Source organism: Arachis stenosperma, chromosome 3 (genome assembly GCF_014773155.1).
Source record: "Arachis stenosperma cultivar V10309 chromosome 3, arast.V10309.gnm1.PFL2, whole genome shotgun sequence".
Lineage (NCBI taxonomy): Eukaryota > Viridiplantae > Streptophyta > Magnoliopsida > Fabales > Fabaceae > Arachis > Arachis stenosperma.
In genome coordinates, this window is record NC_080379.1 from 23,953,961 (window position 1) to 23,971,566 (window position 17,606).

The 17,606-nt window shown below is 34.4% G+C and overlaps 1 protein-coding gene across 3 annotated transcripts; it reads right to left on the bottom strand.

The window, feature by feature from the left end:
• Nucleotides 1-1,183: 1,183 nt before the first annotated feature.
• On the bottom strand, nt 1,184-3,774 carry LOC130968104 (uncharacterized). 3 transcript variants are annotated; one of them, XM_057893186.1, is made up of 3 exons: nt 3,605-3,774; nt 3,091-3,412; nt 1,184-1,699 (listed from the first exon to the last, which is right to left on the bottom strand). In XM_057893186.1, the coding sequence occupies exons 2-3, from the start codon at nt 3,335-3,337 to the stop codon at nt 1,470-1,472; spliced, it is 477 nt and encodes a 158-aa protein (XP_057749169.1). In that variant the 5' UTR covers nt 3,338-3,412; nt 3,605-3,774; the 3' UTR covers nt 1,184-1,469. The 3 variants fall into 3 exon arrangements, with proteins under 3 accessions (XP_057749169.1, XP_057749170.1, XP_057749168.1); XM_057893187.1 differs by having other exon boundaries at nt 3,091-3,517; nt 3,605-3,699; XM_057893185.1 differs by having other exon boundaries at nt 1,185-1,699; nt 3,518-3,716.
• Nucleotides 3,775-17,606: the final 13,832 nt, after the last annotated feature.

Consider the following 17,606-nt stretch of genomic DNA (forward strand, 5'->3'; position numbering starts at 1 on the left):
TATGAGTAACCAGCATGAAGTATATGATGTTTATATACATAAGCATAACGTACATTATTTAATAATACACCTTGCCATCCCACTCACTCATTAAAGAAAGCATCTTATTATTATGTTAAACCAAACTTTTTACTCAACTCGTCACGAAGACTATAATTGTTCTTGGAGCACAGCGGTAACGGAATATTAACAATGACTGCTGATGAACTTGAGTGCAATGAGAGAAAATTGAAAAAGCTGTTTGGTTGACCAAATAAAAATGCTCCTAAGTTTTTTCACTAAAGTCAATAGAGCCATCGACAATTTGGTCAAATCTATTGGGGCTCGAAGATGGATAATTGGAAGAGACGTGGAGTTTTCTGAGAAGATATTATGCATGCAAAAACAAGTGATAGTTATTTAGATAACTTAAATATCATATTTTGTGTGTTATTTTTAAAAGACAATATGTATGTAGAACTAGTGGTAGACTTTCAAGTATCGAATATATTGGAATTTACACCAATGAACTAAAAAATAGGGATGCACACGGATTAGATCGGATCGGATACAATATCCGCATTTTTTTAGGCCGGATCCGATTTTCGGATCGGATATCGGGTATATCCACATAATTCAAAAAAAAAAACTATTTTAAGATTCTATTTGGCTCTTTTTACAAAAAAATGTCTAAAAAATTCATTTTTTATCTGTTTAAACTTATTTATTCATAAAATATTATCAATAATAGTTCTCTTGAATAACAAAACAAAATAATAACACAAGATTTATGTTTAATTATTCTAAGTTGAAGTACAACATAAAAAATTAAAAACAAAATATCATAAAATAACACTAAAATTCATATGACATTAGGATTTACTTTCTTAAACTATACTATTTATATGTAATGTGCGAATTTGCGGATCCGATCCAATGGCTTTGCGGATCAAATAATATCCGCAAAATTCGGATCGGATGCGGATAATTACCGCGGATATGCGGATATTATCCGATCCATGTGTAGTCCTACTAAAAAAAACAGAGTCGAGCTACATGTACAACAATACAAATGAAAAGTTGCCAAAATCTGGAACTATAACGAATTTTTATTCAAATAACACATCTTTAGTTGAATATCACAGAAATTTGTCTAGTTTTTCTAGTTTTGTAGTAATCATGATATGATTCTGGTTTGTTGATAATCAAAAGAAAAAATAAGAGGAGATAATTGAACCTTAAAGATCCATAGAAAGACGGTTGCTGGTCCTCAATACACAAAAATCATTTCCCCTTACCTTGGAATACAAAAGTAGGCACAAATGCTTGTCTATGAAATATGAATGTATGTTACCCCAAAAAGAATAAAGTAAATTAGAATTGCTTGTTTATCATAACCTTCAAGCCTATATAATCAATAATGTTACAGAATTGATCTTTGTTTCACATTGAGGCAAAACAAACAAAAGATCCTTTTATGAATTTCTACTTCAATTTGAATCAAGTTCCAAGTACATTACATATGCATGTCTTTCCAAGGAGTAGTAACCTTCAATCAAGCGATCAACTTGAAAACCATGTTTCTTGTAAAGGCTCACTGCTGGTGTCCTGGAGGGATCCACATGAAGCATTATGCGCGAAACCTTCCTGGTCTTGCATTTCTGAATCGCTGCTTTCAGCAGTGCCTCGCCGTGGCCTTGCTTCCTCCATTGCTCTTTCACTAACAAAACCAAACCATACCCTCCACATGGTGAATAAACCCAAAAGTAATGATGTTTTTACTGATAAAAAGAATCATTTATATCTTCACCTAACAATTCAAAATGTTGATTAAAAAACTTAGCAAAATTCTGTTTTAAAACCATTTAAAAACAATCTTTTCACTTGCATTCTTCTAACAGAAATACAAAGGAAGAAAGCATGAAGGATATACCTTATTCATGCTTTAATATTCAAAAGAACATGTTATATTTAGTTCATGAAATATTCAGTACACATACACCCTAAAATTATATATATAGTCTCTGAAGTTGCATACATAAGTTACATTAGTTCCGTTTTCTTCATTATGTTGTCTATTTCATTCATATGTCTAACTCATATGTTAACATTACATGTGACATTTAAGTTGACATAAATGAAGCATAAGTTTGAATTAGTTCTTGAAATTTTTGAATATATACTAAAAAGGCCAGTGTTAATTTTCAAATTTCAAAGATTAAATTAAACAGACCCAGATATTCAATTTTAGGAATTGAAATGCACATTTACTCAATATTTAACTAATTTAATTTTAATACTCTCAAGAACTTTTATCATTTCAACAAATTGATAATAAGGCTCTGTTTGGTTATTATAATAGGACACTTAGGCTGTATTTAGAAAGGAAACTGAAACTGAGAGACAGAAACTAAATTAAGTCTCTAGATTGTGTTTGGCGTAAAATATATTGGACTGAGTTATGTCTCATTATCATGTTTGGTTTAAGATAAACATGGAGATTGAGGAGTAGATTTGAAATTTAAAAATTTAAGTGAGAGTATTTTTTGAAAAAAATATTAAAGGTTTAGTCTCGGTTCCTAGAAAATTGGTCCCCTGTGTCTAGAAGTCTAGAAATATTGAAGCCACTAAAACTTTATATTCTAAAACTGAAATTTTAGTTTGAGTTTCTGATCACCAAAGACAATACTCAGCTTCAGTCTCCCAGTCCCAGAAAACAAGTGGATCAGTGACATAGAGGGGCAAAAAGATTTGTTTCCTACTTTCCTATGACAGAAGAGATACAAAAACTGTCCACCATGAGAAGGACTGAGATGGATTGAGCTGGTAAAAGAAATTGTAGTTCCAATTTACTCTCACTCCTTTTCCTAATATTCCAAATTTATCCCCTGTTAAATATTTTATTCTATATAACCAAACTAGCATGAATACACCTTACATTCTCATTTCCCCAAGCGTAAAATAAGAGCTTTCCCATTTTTCATTGGAGAATTTCATCAAACACCTTATAGGACACAACACAAGCTTCAATTTCAGAACAACACAAAGCAATTTGATTTCACCTAATTGGATTTCAACCAAAGTAACAAAGAGAAGTGGAGGTATTGGAACCTGCGAGCTTGGTGATGGAGGCGTAGAGGGAAGAAGGCCAAGAATACATGACATAGCCAACAAGTTCACCATCAGCGTGGAGGTAGAGAAGTCCAGCGTTCTTCCTTTTGAGTTCGTTGTCGAAAAATGCGGCGTATGATTCGTGTTTGGGAAAGATCTTTCTCTCCAACTTCACAATTTCTTCAATTAACTTCGCACGGTTTTCAGTGTTCCTGTTAAGCTCGGCGATAATCGCCGCGTTCGCCATGATTCACGAGGAAGCCAACCAAACCTGTGTTTATTAAATAACAACAGAATCTGAAAGATTCCTTCTTCAAGTATCCTGCAAGAGAATTAGGGATAAGAAAAGAATAGAGAGATTGGAGAGGCATTCTGAATCTGAGGAACGGAGAGGTGTATGTTAAAATTACAAAAAGGACCTTCCCACCTGCATAGAATTATCGCCATGGTTTACTCCTAAACCGAATTAATGAGCAGAGGGGAAAAGAGGGTTGGAGGGGCTGTTCCGCCATACCTTGAGAAAGGGACACTCTTTTTGCAGATTTCACTGTTTGGGACGATCCACCGGCGCTTCTGTCGTCCGAGTTACTGACTTACTGTCTTACTGCGTGACTCTGCCGGCCGGGTTGGTTTTCTTTGGGCTTTAAGCCTTCTACTTAAAAAAAAAAAAAAAAGAGAAATAGGTGTTAGATGCGGCTAAATTTTTTAGAAATGGTAAAAGTTTGTATATTCAATTTTTTCATCAATTGTTTGATAAAAGAATAATTTTTTATTATTTAATATTTTTTTCATAAATTTTTTTGTTCCACTTAAAAAATATAAGATAAGAGATCATATTTTACTAAATAATCGAAGAAAATAATCGAAAAGATCCATTTTTGTATATAATCCAGTGAATGGTTAGTTGGTGTATCTTTTTACTATAGATTTTATTTTTTTTTATTTTAATTGATAAATTGAATAAAAAAAAGTTTGACAAATAATAAAATTTGTAAAAAAATTTAATAATCATATTTTATGGTGCATAAATCGTATGGTTCGATTTGTGTTAAAGTAAATTTTTTATTTTATTATAAAATAAATCGAAGGATCCGATTAGAATATTTCTCAAGAGATTAACATCTTGAATAATTTACAAGAAAAGTCTTATGATCTAGTTAGAGTTTTTAACCTTCCACCTAAACTTCTCCTTGTTATGTCGATTTTTAGCAAATCGATGGTGGTTCGATATCTAGTGATCTGGGAGCGAAACCTACTCCTCTTTGCAAATACCAGTTTTCTAAAAGTGCATCAAAGTGTCTTTGATTAGATGGCGTTTGATATAAAAGATAAAATAAAATATGAAAATCGATAAAAGAAACGAATGAATAAAGTTTTCAAAAAGAAAATATATTGAAAACGGAAAAGTTTGCATTGAAACTTAAAAGAAAAGCAATAAAACGCCTTTGACTGGGTCAAGGGGCTTTGACATGAGAATTAAAAGTGCAGAAATGTAAATTGGATATTGAAAGTGAAGAACACTTGAAAGATAAACTTGCTTGAAAGATAAAGTTTACAAGAAAATAAATTGAAAGAAGAAAATGTGGAAGGAACCCTACAGAACAGTGACTCGATCGCAGAGTCAAGAATTCTCTGGAAATGTGAGTGTACTTGAGTGTTTTTTTGAGATAAAGTTCCAACCCTTGTTCCTTAAAACTTTCTACTATTTATAATCTACATTTGGTAACTGACAATTAACTACAATTAATTATAAAATCATAGCCTTAAATGCATATCCCTTGGTAATTGTTCCCGCCTCCTTGCCTATAAACGTTACCCATGATTTTCTCGCGTGATAAAAGCCTTTAACTTCTCCACTACCATAACAGCTCGATCCACTTATTCGAATAACTTATTCGATTACCTGACTCGAGTATCTTATTCGATTAGACTTGTTCGATTTAATAAGGGACTTGAGATCAAATCCGTGTCGAATACCTCCGTCTAATGCTTGCATGTGTATCTTTTCGAAAACTGTTTATGTCTTTGACCTCTTTACTACTTCGAACCATTTGCCTTTATTGAAAAATATTTTTTTGATCAACAAATTGCTCCCTTGGATTAATGTGTTTGCCTTCGACAACACTATTGGAAGATGAAACACTTAATTCAAATTCAAACCAATTTTTAAATCAGTAATAATTACTATTTAACTTCCCATTAATACTGATCCACTCGACACATTTTCCGAGACTTGTGCTTTCTCTTTTTTCCACTTCACCTTCTTTGCGAAGTTACCTCTTTTCGCATTCCTTCTGTAATAACAGCTACAGTAATCCTTTTAAATTCAACATTCACCTTTATTCAACTTTTTTCGAACCCTTGCTCTTTAAATTTCTCTTGTCTCAAGCTCTCTCACGTAACCTTCAACTTTTCAAAAACTTCCTTTTTCCTTGTTTTGCCATGGCCACTTCTTCCTCTCATGTTGCTACTCAAGACAAAGGTAAAAGTCCTGCAGTAGCACCACCAGCTCCACCATCCCTTCGTATACTGAATCAAATCAATGATGAAGTCATTGATGATCCTCAACTTCAAGTTAATGATACTAGGATCTTGATCCCTTTCACAGTGGGTGCAGATACTCATTGTTTTCTCGGACCGGTGGAATCCCTAGAGAGGGCGAACAAGAAACTTCCTTTCTTCCCTAGTGCTGAGGTGAAAGATTTGTTGATTAACCAGGCCCTCAACATTTCTTTCTTCATTAATCAAAAACCTTTCAAGAATAATCCAAAGATTAATCCTCGAGGATTCGACTTCACAACCTGGTATCAGCGCCTTGCACCCACAAAAAATGTTGATTGGGGGGCTTTTGGGATACAGGAACTACTAAGGCTTTTCCATTTCTCACTTGCAACGCTCCCTTAGATGATTGGAGCTGTGACTTGCTTTTGGAACAGGACAACCAACAATTTTCACCTCCCTTGTGGAATGATCAGTATGTCTTTTAGACATAGCCGCTATCACAGGGTTTCTGATAAGTTCGCCAGATTGTATTCTTGACATGCAGCCTGAGCACCAATACAATGTTATCTTAACCAATTCTTATAGTAATTTCATTGCTCATAACATGGGTGAAGAAGGCACTGATGTTACAGATAATGAGCATGTAGCCTTCTTGTTTTATTGGCTGAATGCAATCATTTTCTATTCTTGAAGTGTTCAGATGTAAAAGTTCTTTCTTCCCTTGGCTGCTCTGCTTTACGAAGGGAAAGCACTTAATTTGGCCAATGTAAGACTCAGAATTTTTGAAAAATCTTATTGTGAACTAATTTCAATTTATTTATTTATTAAAGATTTTAATTTCAGAAATTATTTTATTAAAACTAATTAAATCAATTTTTGATAATTAAATTAGAAATTTTATCTAATTTTATAATTATTGGGTAATTTGCATATTTAAATTATAAAGTTTAGAAATCGTAAAATAATAAGAATTTATATAATTTGATTTAAATAATTGTGATTCTAAAAATTAATACTTTAATTTTTATGAATAAAGAAAATTAATTATATTATCTATAGTTATCGAATTAGAATTATTTATTTGAGAATAATTTGTAAATTGATAATTAAATAATATTTTTAATAAATATTAGTGTTGGATTAAAATAGGTTTTCAATTATCCTATTATTCTTAATTTTATAAAATTATTATATTACTTATATGAATTTTATCTTAATTCTAAATTCCCAAATAACACCCTAATTTTAATCAAATTAAACTATAACCCCCTCCTGATCTAACCTAACCACCGCCACTCATCTAACCTAACCACCCCCCCTCCCTAACCCAAACTCAGTTCCATCCTTCAGAAAAAAAAAGAGAAAGACAGAAAGAAAGAAAGAAACGAAGGCAAGAAAAAGGGAAACGGTGAAGGGGAAAATCAGGGAGGAAGAGAGCGCCGGAGAGGAGCCGCCGCCGCTGCTCAGGATCGTGTCCCGCTCGCTACCGTGCCGCGCTCAGTGTCGTCCTTGCCATCGCAGCCGTGTCGTCGTCACGCACAAGAGAAGGAGAAGGGGAGCGACAGGGAGAAAAGGAAGGGATGACGCCGTGACTGGGCTTGCCGCCGCTGCGTCGCAAAAGCTTCCAGTCCCATTGCTGCCGTTTGCGCTGTCACCTCCAGCCCGCGCCGTTGCCGTTCATGAAGAGTGAGAGAGAGAGAGAGAGAGAGAGAGAGAGAGAGAGAGAGAGAGAGAGAGAGAGAGAGAGAGAGAGAGAGAGAGCTCGGGAGCATAGGAGAGAAAGGGAAGATCCGTGCTCAGCCACTACCGCACCTCTGCCGCCGAGAAGCGCCACTGCCGCCACTGAGATTCACCATCGGTAAGGGTTTTTGAGTTTGGTTTACCTTTGTTTAAGATTCCAAAAACCTTATTGTCTCTGCGTGTTGGTTTTAGTCACCGTCGAAGAAGCTTCAGCCGCCGCCGTCGATTGTCACTAGGGAACAACCGCCGTGCCTCTGATCGCCGGAATCACGGACTGGAGAGAAGGGGGTTGCCTCTCCTATTGCTGTTGTTTCGTTCTTTTATCGTAATAAACGGTCTTTGTTTTCAATTCCATTGAATTTATTTCTGTTTTCGATTCTATAGAGTTTAAATTCTCTATTTTGCTGTAACCATGGTCACTGTTGCTAGAATTATTGACGCCGCTCTCGGTGCTGATTGGATTAACCACCATAGCTATTCTGCATCACCTTCACTTTCCATTATTTCTGTCAAGTACCGTTCTTGCCGGTGTTGGCCATTGGATTTGTAACAGCTCCAACTTTTATTTTCCTCTTGATTCGGTGATTTTTTCTTGTCTTGGAATTCTCGCTGTTAGCGATTCATTATAGTTTATTGAGGATTTTGCGATGTTATTTGCTATTTAATTGAGTTTCGGTTATTTCTTATTGCGATTAGAGTAACTATGGTTGCTGCAAAAGTGGTTTGGAACTACAGTTGTGGTTGCCGCTGTGATGAGCCAGGGAAAAAAAGGGATTCAACGCATTTAATTATGCAGATTGCGAATAATTGAGGTAGGGATTTTTCTTAAAATCTAATTTATATTACATAGTTGTGATAACTAGATATTAATGTGAGAGAACATATGTCTGTGATTATGATTGTCTTCTAAATGTGGTTGTTTGCTGGACTGAATGACTGATTGCTTGATTGCTTGAGTAGTTTTGTGATTGCCGAAAAGAAATTAGTTTGAAAGGTTATTTAGTTGATTATTATGAAAAATGGCTTTTCTTGGTTTTGAAGCTATTTTCGATAATGTAAAGGAATTGGCTTTGGAAATGATTTGGAATATGAAACTGGATTAACTTTGGAAATGGTTTAATTTTGAGTTAGTGACTTTATAAATGATTTAGTATTTGAGCTGGTTTGATTTTAAAAAGAGATTTATTATGGGCACTGATTCGCTTTGAAAATAATTTGATATTGGAACTAGCTGAATCTTGGAAAATGATTGAGGTTTGGAAAAAGGTTTGAGAAATGTTTGGATGGGACCCGAATAGGGTGGCAAAGTCCGAGTTTTAGAGGAGATGCTGTCAAAATTTTATAAAATTGGAAGTTTTATTTAAAGTAATTAACTAAAAAGATTTGTTTTTAAACATTATATATTTTAAGAATAATCTATTTATCAAAAAAAGAATTATGTTTTGGAATTGAGATTGTTAATGAACGGAATGGAAAAGGATTGATGATGATTTTCTTTGAAATATGGTTTTTAATGAATTTGGAAATGAGGTTTGGATTGATGAATGATTATGATGTTGAGAATGTTGAGATATGTGGCTTATGAATTTGAAATATCTGAGATACGAGGTTCCCTGGATTAAGTACCGTAGCTTGCCACCATGTGTACTAGGTTGAAAACTCGACACTTTGTTGACCCTATGACGTAAGTATGACCGGGCACTATATAAATTCCTGGGAATGTTACCCCCATTGAGCAATATTGATTATTTGAGAAAAAGCTATGCATAGACTCTTGGGGATGCATGTCGGGGGACAGTCTAAGGACAATTCAGACTTGTTGGGTTGGCTGGATAACCGACAGATGAGCCTCATCAGCCATAGGACGGGCATGCATCATATGCATTTGTATGCTTTGCTTGGGTTTGAACTTGTTTTGGTTTGCCTAATTGCTAAACTGTTCCTAACTGCTACTTGAACTATTTACTGTAACTGCTTCCTACTTGTGCTTTACTTGTCTATCTTGCCTGTGTTTGTCCTTGCGTGTTAATTTGAGAATGGACTTTGGTGCTGAATTAATGATTGTGTGGTTTGATTGGGTGGTTGGTTTCTGATTGAGATTTGCTTATGAGAAAAGAAAGACCTTGGATTTCTGAAAATATTGAACATTGTTTCTTTGAAAAGGTTTTGAACGATTAGCTATTGGATTTTAAAAGGATTCATAAGGCAATGATAATCACTGAATTTGAAAGCAGTTTTCTTATTGAAATATCTTCTTATGACAACTTTGAAACTCCGTGGTGAGACCGTGTGTTTAGGTTCTCACCCCCTACAGCTTTACCTTTTCAGGAACCGGATGAAGAAGCATTAAGAAGAGTTAAACTCCGTTTAGTTTTATATGTTGTATTAATTAGATTATTTTTTTTCCCTCGTCTTTGTTATTACAATTTTTGCAAGAGGGATAGGAGTTGTATGATTTATATATATTATATTATAAGATATCATGTAAGAAGTCTTGTATATGAATCTATGCATGCTTGTTTTTTTTTAAGATAAAGTATTTGTTTCTGGTTTTCAAAGAAATCAGCGATACGGTGTTGAGTCATAGGTTCCTATTTTAATATTTAGTATGTAAAGTAGTCATAATACTTCTTGCTATCAGAGTGGCGCAGCCAGAAGCGTGACATTCTGGTAGTGAGGGTGTTACATTATGGTATCAGAGCGGTTCTTCCTGTAGAGCCTGAGGAATTGACTGATTATGCTTCAATTGCATACTCTGAGCGTTTGTCATGTAATAAGTCTCGTTCAGATAATGAGAATTAGAGTTTTATACACATGACGGTCTATTAATTAATGCCATTAGTCTTGCATTGCATAATTCCTGGTATTAAGTTTGGCCGGCTTAACACTAGTAAATTATGTATATGGAAGCACCAATGGGTTATGATAGACAATATGCGAGTAATAGAAATGCGAGTTGAGGGTTTTGGGAGCGTTAGAAATTAATTCTTGAAGTTAGTTGACATGTGATCCTTATCTGTGACAGGTGTTAGTTTTACCTTTATCAGTTGCATTGAAAATCCTTGATTCAATGCCTTTCTTGAGATACGGTTTGATTCTCTGTCAAATTATATTTCTGATTATCCCCTGGATTCTTGATGTTATGGTCCTCAATTTTACATTCTTTTATAAGAACTTTGTACTCTAATTTAATTGGAATTTGCTTCGATCAATATATTATCTTTCTTCTTGTTGTTCCTAGCAAAATTTTTTGATTTAGATTCTCTCCTTAAGTTATGATTTGATATCTTGCCTCTATGCTTTGCACCATATGCGTATTCTTCTCTTAACTTGCGCCTACATATTCCATAGATTCTTGACATCACAGTTTTAGGTTCTGTATTCTTCTACTTAAACGATGTAATTTATCGATGAAATATGAACTTGTTTTGCCGTAATACATCATCGTATCTTATAAAGCCTTCTTGTAATTTTTATTTTGGGTCTTCAAAGTAATTCTGGTTTGATTCTCCTCTTACTTGAATATTTTTCAAGATTCTTAAAAGAATATTTTTGCTCATAGCTTAATTAAGTTTATTTTATAAAATTTGCATATTTTATTTTAATTTGAGTTATTTTAATGCAAAATCTTATTTAAACATTTTATGTTTCTTTCATGAAAGTGAATTCGTTTCCTTTTGAGATTATCCATTCTTTGTTAATGCTACCAATGACTTCTAGTATTATTTTTCACTTAGCTCAAATCCAGTTTAAATAAATGCATCGTTCTTCCTCTTGATCGTTTCTACCGAAGTTCTTAAATTCAAGTTTCATCTTAGGACTACAATTTGATTTTCTACCAAGAATTTCAGTAAAATATTTTATCCTTAGCCTAACTAATTTTTATTTCGTAAATCTTGCATAATCTAGCTTGACTTGAATTTGTTTTAAACAAGATGCAATATTTACGTTTTTAATTGACTTTCTTGAATTTTGTAAACAATTACCCTATTCTATTCTATGGTTTCTATTGAAGTTCTTTGAAATCAAAATTCTTTCCTATTTGTATTTCAATTCTTTCTTCTAACATACTTCACGACTTTTAACCATCCTAGTTTGTTGGTGACTAGAATCATTCCTTCATATTTTTGTAAACGTTGCACTTCTCTAATTTGGTTTCAGTTTGTTTTGATCCAATTACCATTATTCTTTTCTTGTTTTCTTTGGAGTTCCTAGATTCAATATTTCCTGTTAAGATGCAAAATGGCTCTTTTTGAGATGTTTTTCATGTCTATACCTTGTTGCTTAGTTGTAATCCTACACCTCCTTCTGAATTCATATGAATCTTATCCTTGTCATTTATTCTTCTCTTCCTGCAATTTGTATCTCTTTGAACGTACTTAATGTATTTTAATATTATTGAATATCCTTATAAAGTGTGATTTCTAGTATATTCTTGGATTGTTTTAGCCTTTTTAAATAAGGTTTGATTTATTTTTATGTAAGGTTGTTTTTTACTCTACATTCCTTTATTTGGGCAATGCCTCTTTTTGCTGTAACTTGAATTTGTTTTGGAGCGACACAACCATCTCTGTTCCATTATAATGCATTTTCTTTTCCTTTTATAAGCAAAACTTTACTTCAAGTTTCCTTCCAACAAGATCGTAATTTTCATGCATGCCTAACATAAGAACGAGAAAAATATATTTTTCTTTTAGCCAAATTAATCTTTCTTTTTTCAAATTTTATGTAGTTTGTTTCGACTTGAATTTATATTGAAATCATGTTACATTCATGCTTTTATTATTCAGTTGAAAGATGTTTGTTACTTATATTTTTTTGTAAAACGTAAAATGATCTTCCCTTAAGATTTCCATTCTTCAAGAACAATATATTCGAGAATATTTTTAAATCAAATTCGAGTTATGAGAGCTTTGTCTTTAGTTTTGGATATTCTTCTTTTATAAACCTCATATTTACTTGACTCAGCTTGAACTCATTTCAACATACTTTATTGTTTTTCATCTTATTGGTCTTATCAAATTCCTTCGATTCAAGAGATATCCTTAAAGTTATCAGTTGATTCTCTTTCCAGCACTCTTTATTGCTTATTCATCCTTGTCTACTTGTGATTTTCACAATTCTTTCAAATTTTCGCGAACATGGTCCTTATCTCTGTTCTTTCTTTTCTATGATCTACTATCCTTCTGAGTATACTCGAGATTAGTTTTGATATCTTGTGCGACTGTTAGGCTTGGTAAATGACACATTAGTCCTTTAGAACACGTTTGATGAACACAAAAGGTAAAATTTGTAAACATACGACGTAGCAAAGAGTTGTGGAATCTTGTTTCATGAGGAAAAGTTTTATTGATGTTAAATTTATGACTACTAAGATTTGCAAAGTATTTGATGAGGTTGAGAACCCTCGGATGAATTGATCGATGAAGTACGATTGAGAATGGTAGAGATAAATTTTGTTGAAATTTGAATAGTTGAAAATCTGAGTTAGTGCGAGATTAGTGTACGAATATTAAGCACGTCGTTTTGACCCCAGTATATTTTATGACCTATCACCACCTTGCCTTACCACTACATGTTTAAACCATGTCGTCATTTGCATCAAACTTGCCTCGTAATTTCTGTCTTGCAATTGCATTCCTACCCTTATATCTTTATGCTATATGGTAATCAAAGTATTTGAAACTAAATAAAAATGAATGCTAAAGTTCTTTACTTTTTACACAAAGTGTTAAACCATGTAACGTTTTCTGTTATACGCCAATTTTTTTAGGACGAAAATTTTTATAAGTTGGGTAGGGTGTAAGACTCAGAATTTTTGGAAAATCTTATTGTGAACTAATTTCAATTTATTTATTCATTAAAGATTTTAATTTCAGAAATTATTTTATTAAAGCTAATTAAATCAATTTTTTATAATTAAATTAGAAATTTTATCTAATTTTACAATTATTGGGTAATTTGCATATTTAAATTATAAAGTTTAGGAATCGTAAAATAATAAGAATTTATATGATTTGATTTAAATAATTGTGATTCTAGAAATTAATGCTTTAATTTTTATGAATAAAGAAAATTAATTATATTATCTATAGTTATCAAATTAGAATTATTTATTTGAGAATAATTTGTAAATTGATAATTAAATAGTATTTTTAATAAATATTAGTGTTAGATTAAAACATGTTTTCAATTATCCTATTACTCTTAATTTTGTAAAATTATTATATTACTTATATGAATTTTATCTTAACTCTAAATTCCCAAATAAAATCCTAATTTTAATCAAATTAAACTATAACCCCTCCTAATCTAACCTAACCACCGCCACTCATCTAACCTAACCACCCCCACTCCCTAACCCAAACTCAGTTCCATCCTTCAGAAAAAAAAAAAGAGAAAGACAGAAAGAAAGAAAGAAACGAAGGCAAGAAAAAGGAAAACGGGGAAGGGGAAAATCAGGGAGGAAGAGAGCGCCGGAGAGGAGCCGCCACCGCGCTGCTCAGGATTGTGTCCCGCTCGCTACCACGCCACGCTCAGTGTCGTCCTTGCCATCGCAGCCGTGCCGTCGTCACGCACAAGAGGAGGAGAAGGGGAGCGACAGGGAGAAAAGAAAGGGATGACGTCGTGACTGGGCTCGCTGCCATTGCGTCGCATAAGCTTCCAGTCCCGTTGCCGCCATTTGCGCTGTCACCTCCAGCGCGCGCCGTCGCCGTTCGTGAAGAGTGAGAGAGAGAGAGAGAGAGAGAGAGAGAGAGAGAGAGAGAGAGAGAGAGAGAGAGCTCGGGAGCAGAGGAGAGAAAAGGGAGACCCGTGTTCAGCCACCGCTGCGCCTCTGCCGCCGAGAAGCTCCGTTGCCGCTACTGAGATTCACCATTGGTAAGGGTTTTTGAGTTTGGTTTACCTTCGTTTAAGATTCCAAAAACCTTATTGTCTCTGCGTGTTGGTTTTAGTCACCGTCGAAGAAGCTTCAGCCGCCGCCGTCGATTGTCACTAGGGAACAACCGCCGTGCCTCTGGTCGCCGGAATCACGGACTGGAGAGAAGGGGGCTGCCTCTCCTATTGCTGCTGTTTCGTTCTTTTATTGTAAGCGGTCTTTGTTTCCAATTTCATTGAATTCATTTCTATTTTCGATTCCATTGAGTTTAAATTCTCTATTTTGCTGTAACCATGGTCACTGTTACTGGAATTACTGACGCCACTCTCGGTGCTGATTGGATTAACCACCATAGCTATTCTGCATCACCTTCACTTTCCATTCTTTCTGTCAGGTCCCGTTCTTGCCGGTGTTGGCCATTGGATTTGTAACAGCTCCAACTTTTATTTTCCTCTTGATTTGGTGAGTTTTTCTTGTCTTGGAATTCTCGCTGTTAGCGATTCGTTATAGTTTATTGAGGATTTTGCAATGTTATTTGCTATTTGATTGAGTTTTCGTTATTTCTTATTGCGATTAGAGTAACTATGGTTGCTGCAAAAGTGGTTTAGAACTACAGTTGTGGTTGCCGCTGTAATGAGCCGGGGAAAAAAGGGATTCAACGCATTTAATTATACGGATTGCGAATAATTGAGGTAGGGATTTTTCTTAAAATCTAATTTATATTACATAGTTGTGATAACTAGATATTAATGTAAGAGAACATATGTCTGTGATTATGATTGTCTTCTAAATGTGGTTGTTTGTTGGACTGAATGACTGATTGCTTGAGTAGTTTGTTTTTGCCGAAAAGAAATAAGTTTGAAAGGTTATTTAGTTGATTATTATGAAAAATGGCTTTTCTTGGTATTGAAGCTATTTTCGATAATGTAAAGGAATTGGCTTTGGAAATGATTTGGAATATGAAACTGGATTAACTTTAGAAATGGTTTAATTTTGAGTTAGTGACTTTATAAATGATTTAGTATTTGAGCTGGTTTGATTTTAAAAAGAGATTTATTATGGGCACTGATTCACTTTGAAAATAATTTAATATTGGAACTAGCTAAATCTTGGAAAATGATTGAGGTTTGGAAAAGGTTTGAGAAATGTTTGGATGGGACCCGAACATGGTGGCAAAGTCCGAGTTGAGAATATGCTGTCGAAATTTTATAAAATTGGAAGTTTTATTTGAAGTAATTAACTAAAAAGATTTGTTTTTAAACATTATATGTTTTAAGAATAATCTATTTATCAAAGAAAGAATTATGTTTTGGAATTGAGATTGTTAATGAACGGAATGGAAAAGAATTGATGAGGATTTTCTTTGAAATATGGTTTTTGAATGAATTTGGAAATGAGGTTTGGATTGATGAATGATTATGATGTTGAGAATGTTGAGATATGTGGCTTATGAATTTGAAATATCTGAGATACGAGGTTCCCTGGATTAAGTACCGTGGCTTGCCACCACGTGTACCAGGTTGAAAACTCGATATTTTGTTGACCCTACGACGTAAGTGTGACCGGGTACTATATAAATTCCCGGAAATGTTACCCCCATTGAGCAATATTGATTATTTGAGAAAAAGCTATGCATAGACTCTTGGGGATGCACGTCGGGGGACAGTCTAAGGACAATTCATACTTGTTGGTTGGCTGGATAACCGACAGATGAGCCTCATCAGCCATAGGACAGGTATGCATCATATGCATTTGTATGCTTTGCTTGGGTTTGAACTTGTTTTGGTTTGCCTAATTGCTAAACTGTTCCTAACTGCTACTTGAACTATTTGCTGTAACTGCTTTCTACTTGTGCTTTACTTGTCTGTCTTGCATGTGTTTGTCCTGGCGTATTACATTTGAGAATGAACTTTGGTGCTGAATTAATGATTGTATGGTTTGATTGCATGGTTGGTTTCTGAATGAGATTTGCTTATGAGAAAAGAAAGACCTTGGATTTCTGAAAATATTGAACATTGTTTCTTTGAAAAGGTTTTGAACGATTAGCTATTGGATTTTAAAAGGATTCATAAGGCAACGATAATCACTGAATTTGAAAGCAGTTTTCTTATTGAAATATCTTCTTATGACAACTTTGAAACTCCGTGGTGAGACCGTGTGTTTAGGTTCTCACCCCCTACAGCTTTACCTTTTCAGGAACCGGATGAAGAAGCATTAAGAAGAGTTAAATTCCGTTTAGTTTTATATGTTGTATTAATTAGATTATTTTCTTCCCTCGTCTTTGTTATTACAATTTTTGCAAGAGGGATAGGAGTTGTATGATTTATATATATTATATTATAAGATATCATGTAAGAAGTCTTGTATATGAATCTATGCATGCTTGATTTTTTTAAGATAAAGTATTTGTTTCTGGTTTTCAAAGAAATCAGCGATACGGTGTTGAGTCACAGGTTCCTATTTTAATATTTAGTATGTAAAGTAGTCGTAATACTTCTTGCTATCAGAGTGGCGCAGCCGGAAGCATGACATTCTGGTAGTGAGGGTGTTACAGCCAAACTCCTTCTAGGGCATATTTTCGAGGAGCTTGGTAAATTCGTCCATTGTCTCCGTCACAATAGTATAATCAGTACAAGGGGCCCTCTCTGGCTTCTCCAATTATGGCTTAATGCCATTTTCAAAAAATTTATGATAAAACCTGGAAGCGATGGTACTGATAAACAGCATATCGAAGACTTTCGATTGGCTGATTACAAGCCCAATTTTCCTAATACACAATCGGATGAAGACCAATTTTGGGCTGTTTTTTCCCTCTTTCATTCTTGTAAAGACTTTGACAATGACAACCTCAATTTCACTCCTTTTATGTGTCAAAATTGTGGTCCTGCATGGCTTGACCGTTTACTCTTCCCTAACAACAACGAGGAATATGAGCTTGCAAACCAGAATTGGGCAAACTTGTTAGCTGTCCAAGTAATTCCTACAGGGCTGCCCCAACATAAAAAGGACCAAAGTAACCCTGTATGCTCCTCATTTATCAGCCAGGCAACGTGGATTTTCTCAAGCAATTCCAACGCCACTACCTCGAAATAGTGACCCATTCTGCCACATCACTTTAACTTCTCAAGAAGAGTTCAACACTTGCCTCTTAAAGAATCAGCAATGCAGGGAACGTTTCAATTTCCTGGTCTATGACCGCAGCTCACATTACCAAATCCTGCTTTGAATGTTGGGCTCCTTTTAGGAAATTATAATTGGTGGACGAAATTGTGATCAATAATATTGGCTCTTTGGTATGTACACAAAAACTATTGTGTCTCTTGTTTAATTCACAACTCGGTTCAACTAACCAGCAAGTGTACTGGGTCGTCCAAGTAATAAACCTTACGTGAGTAAG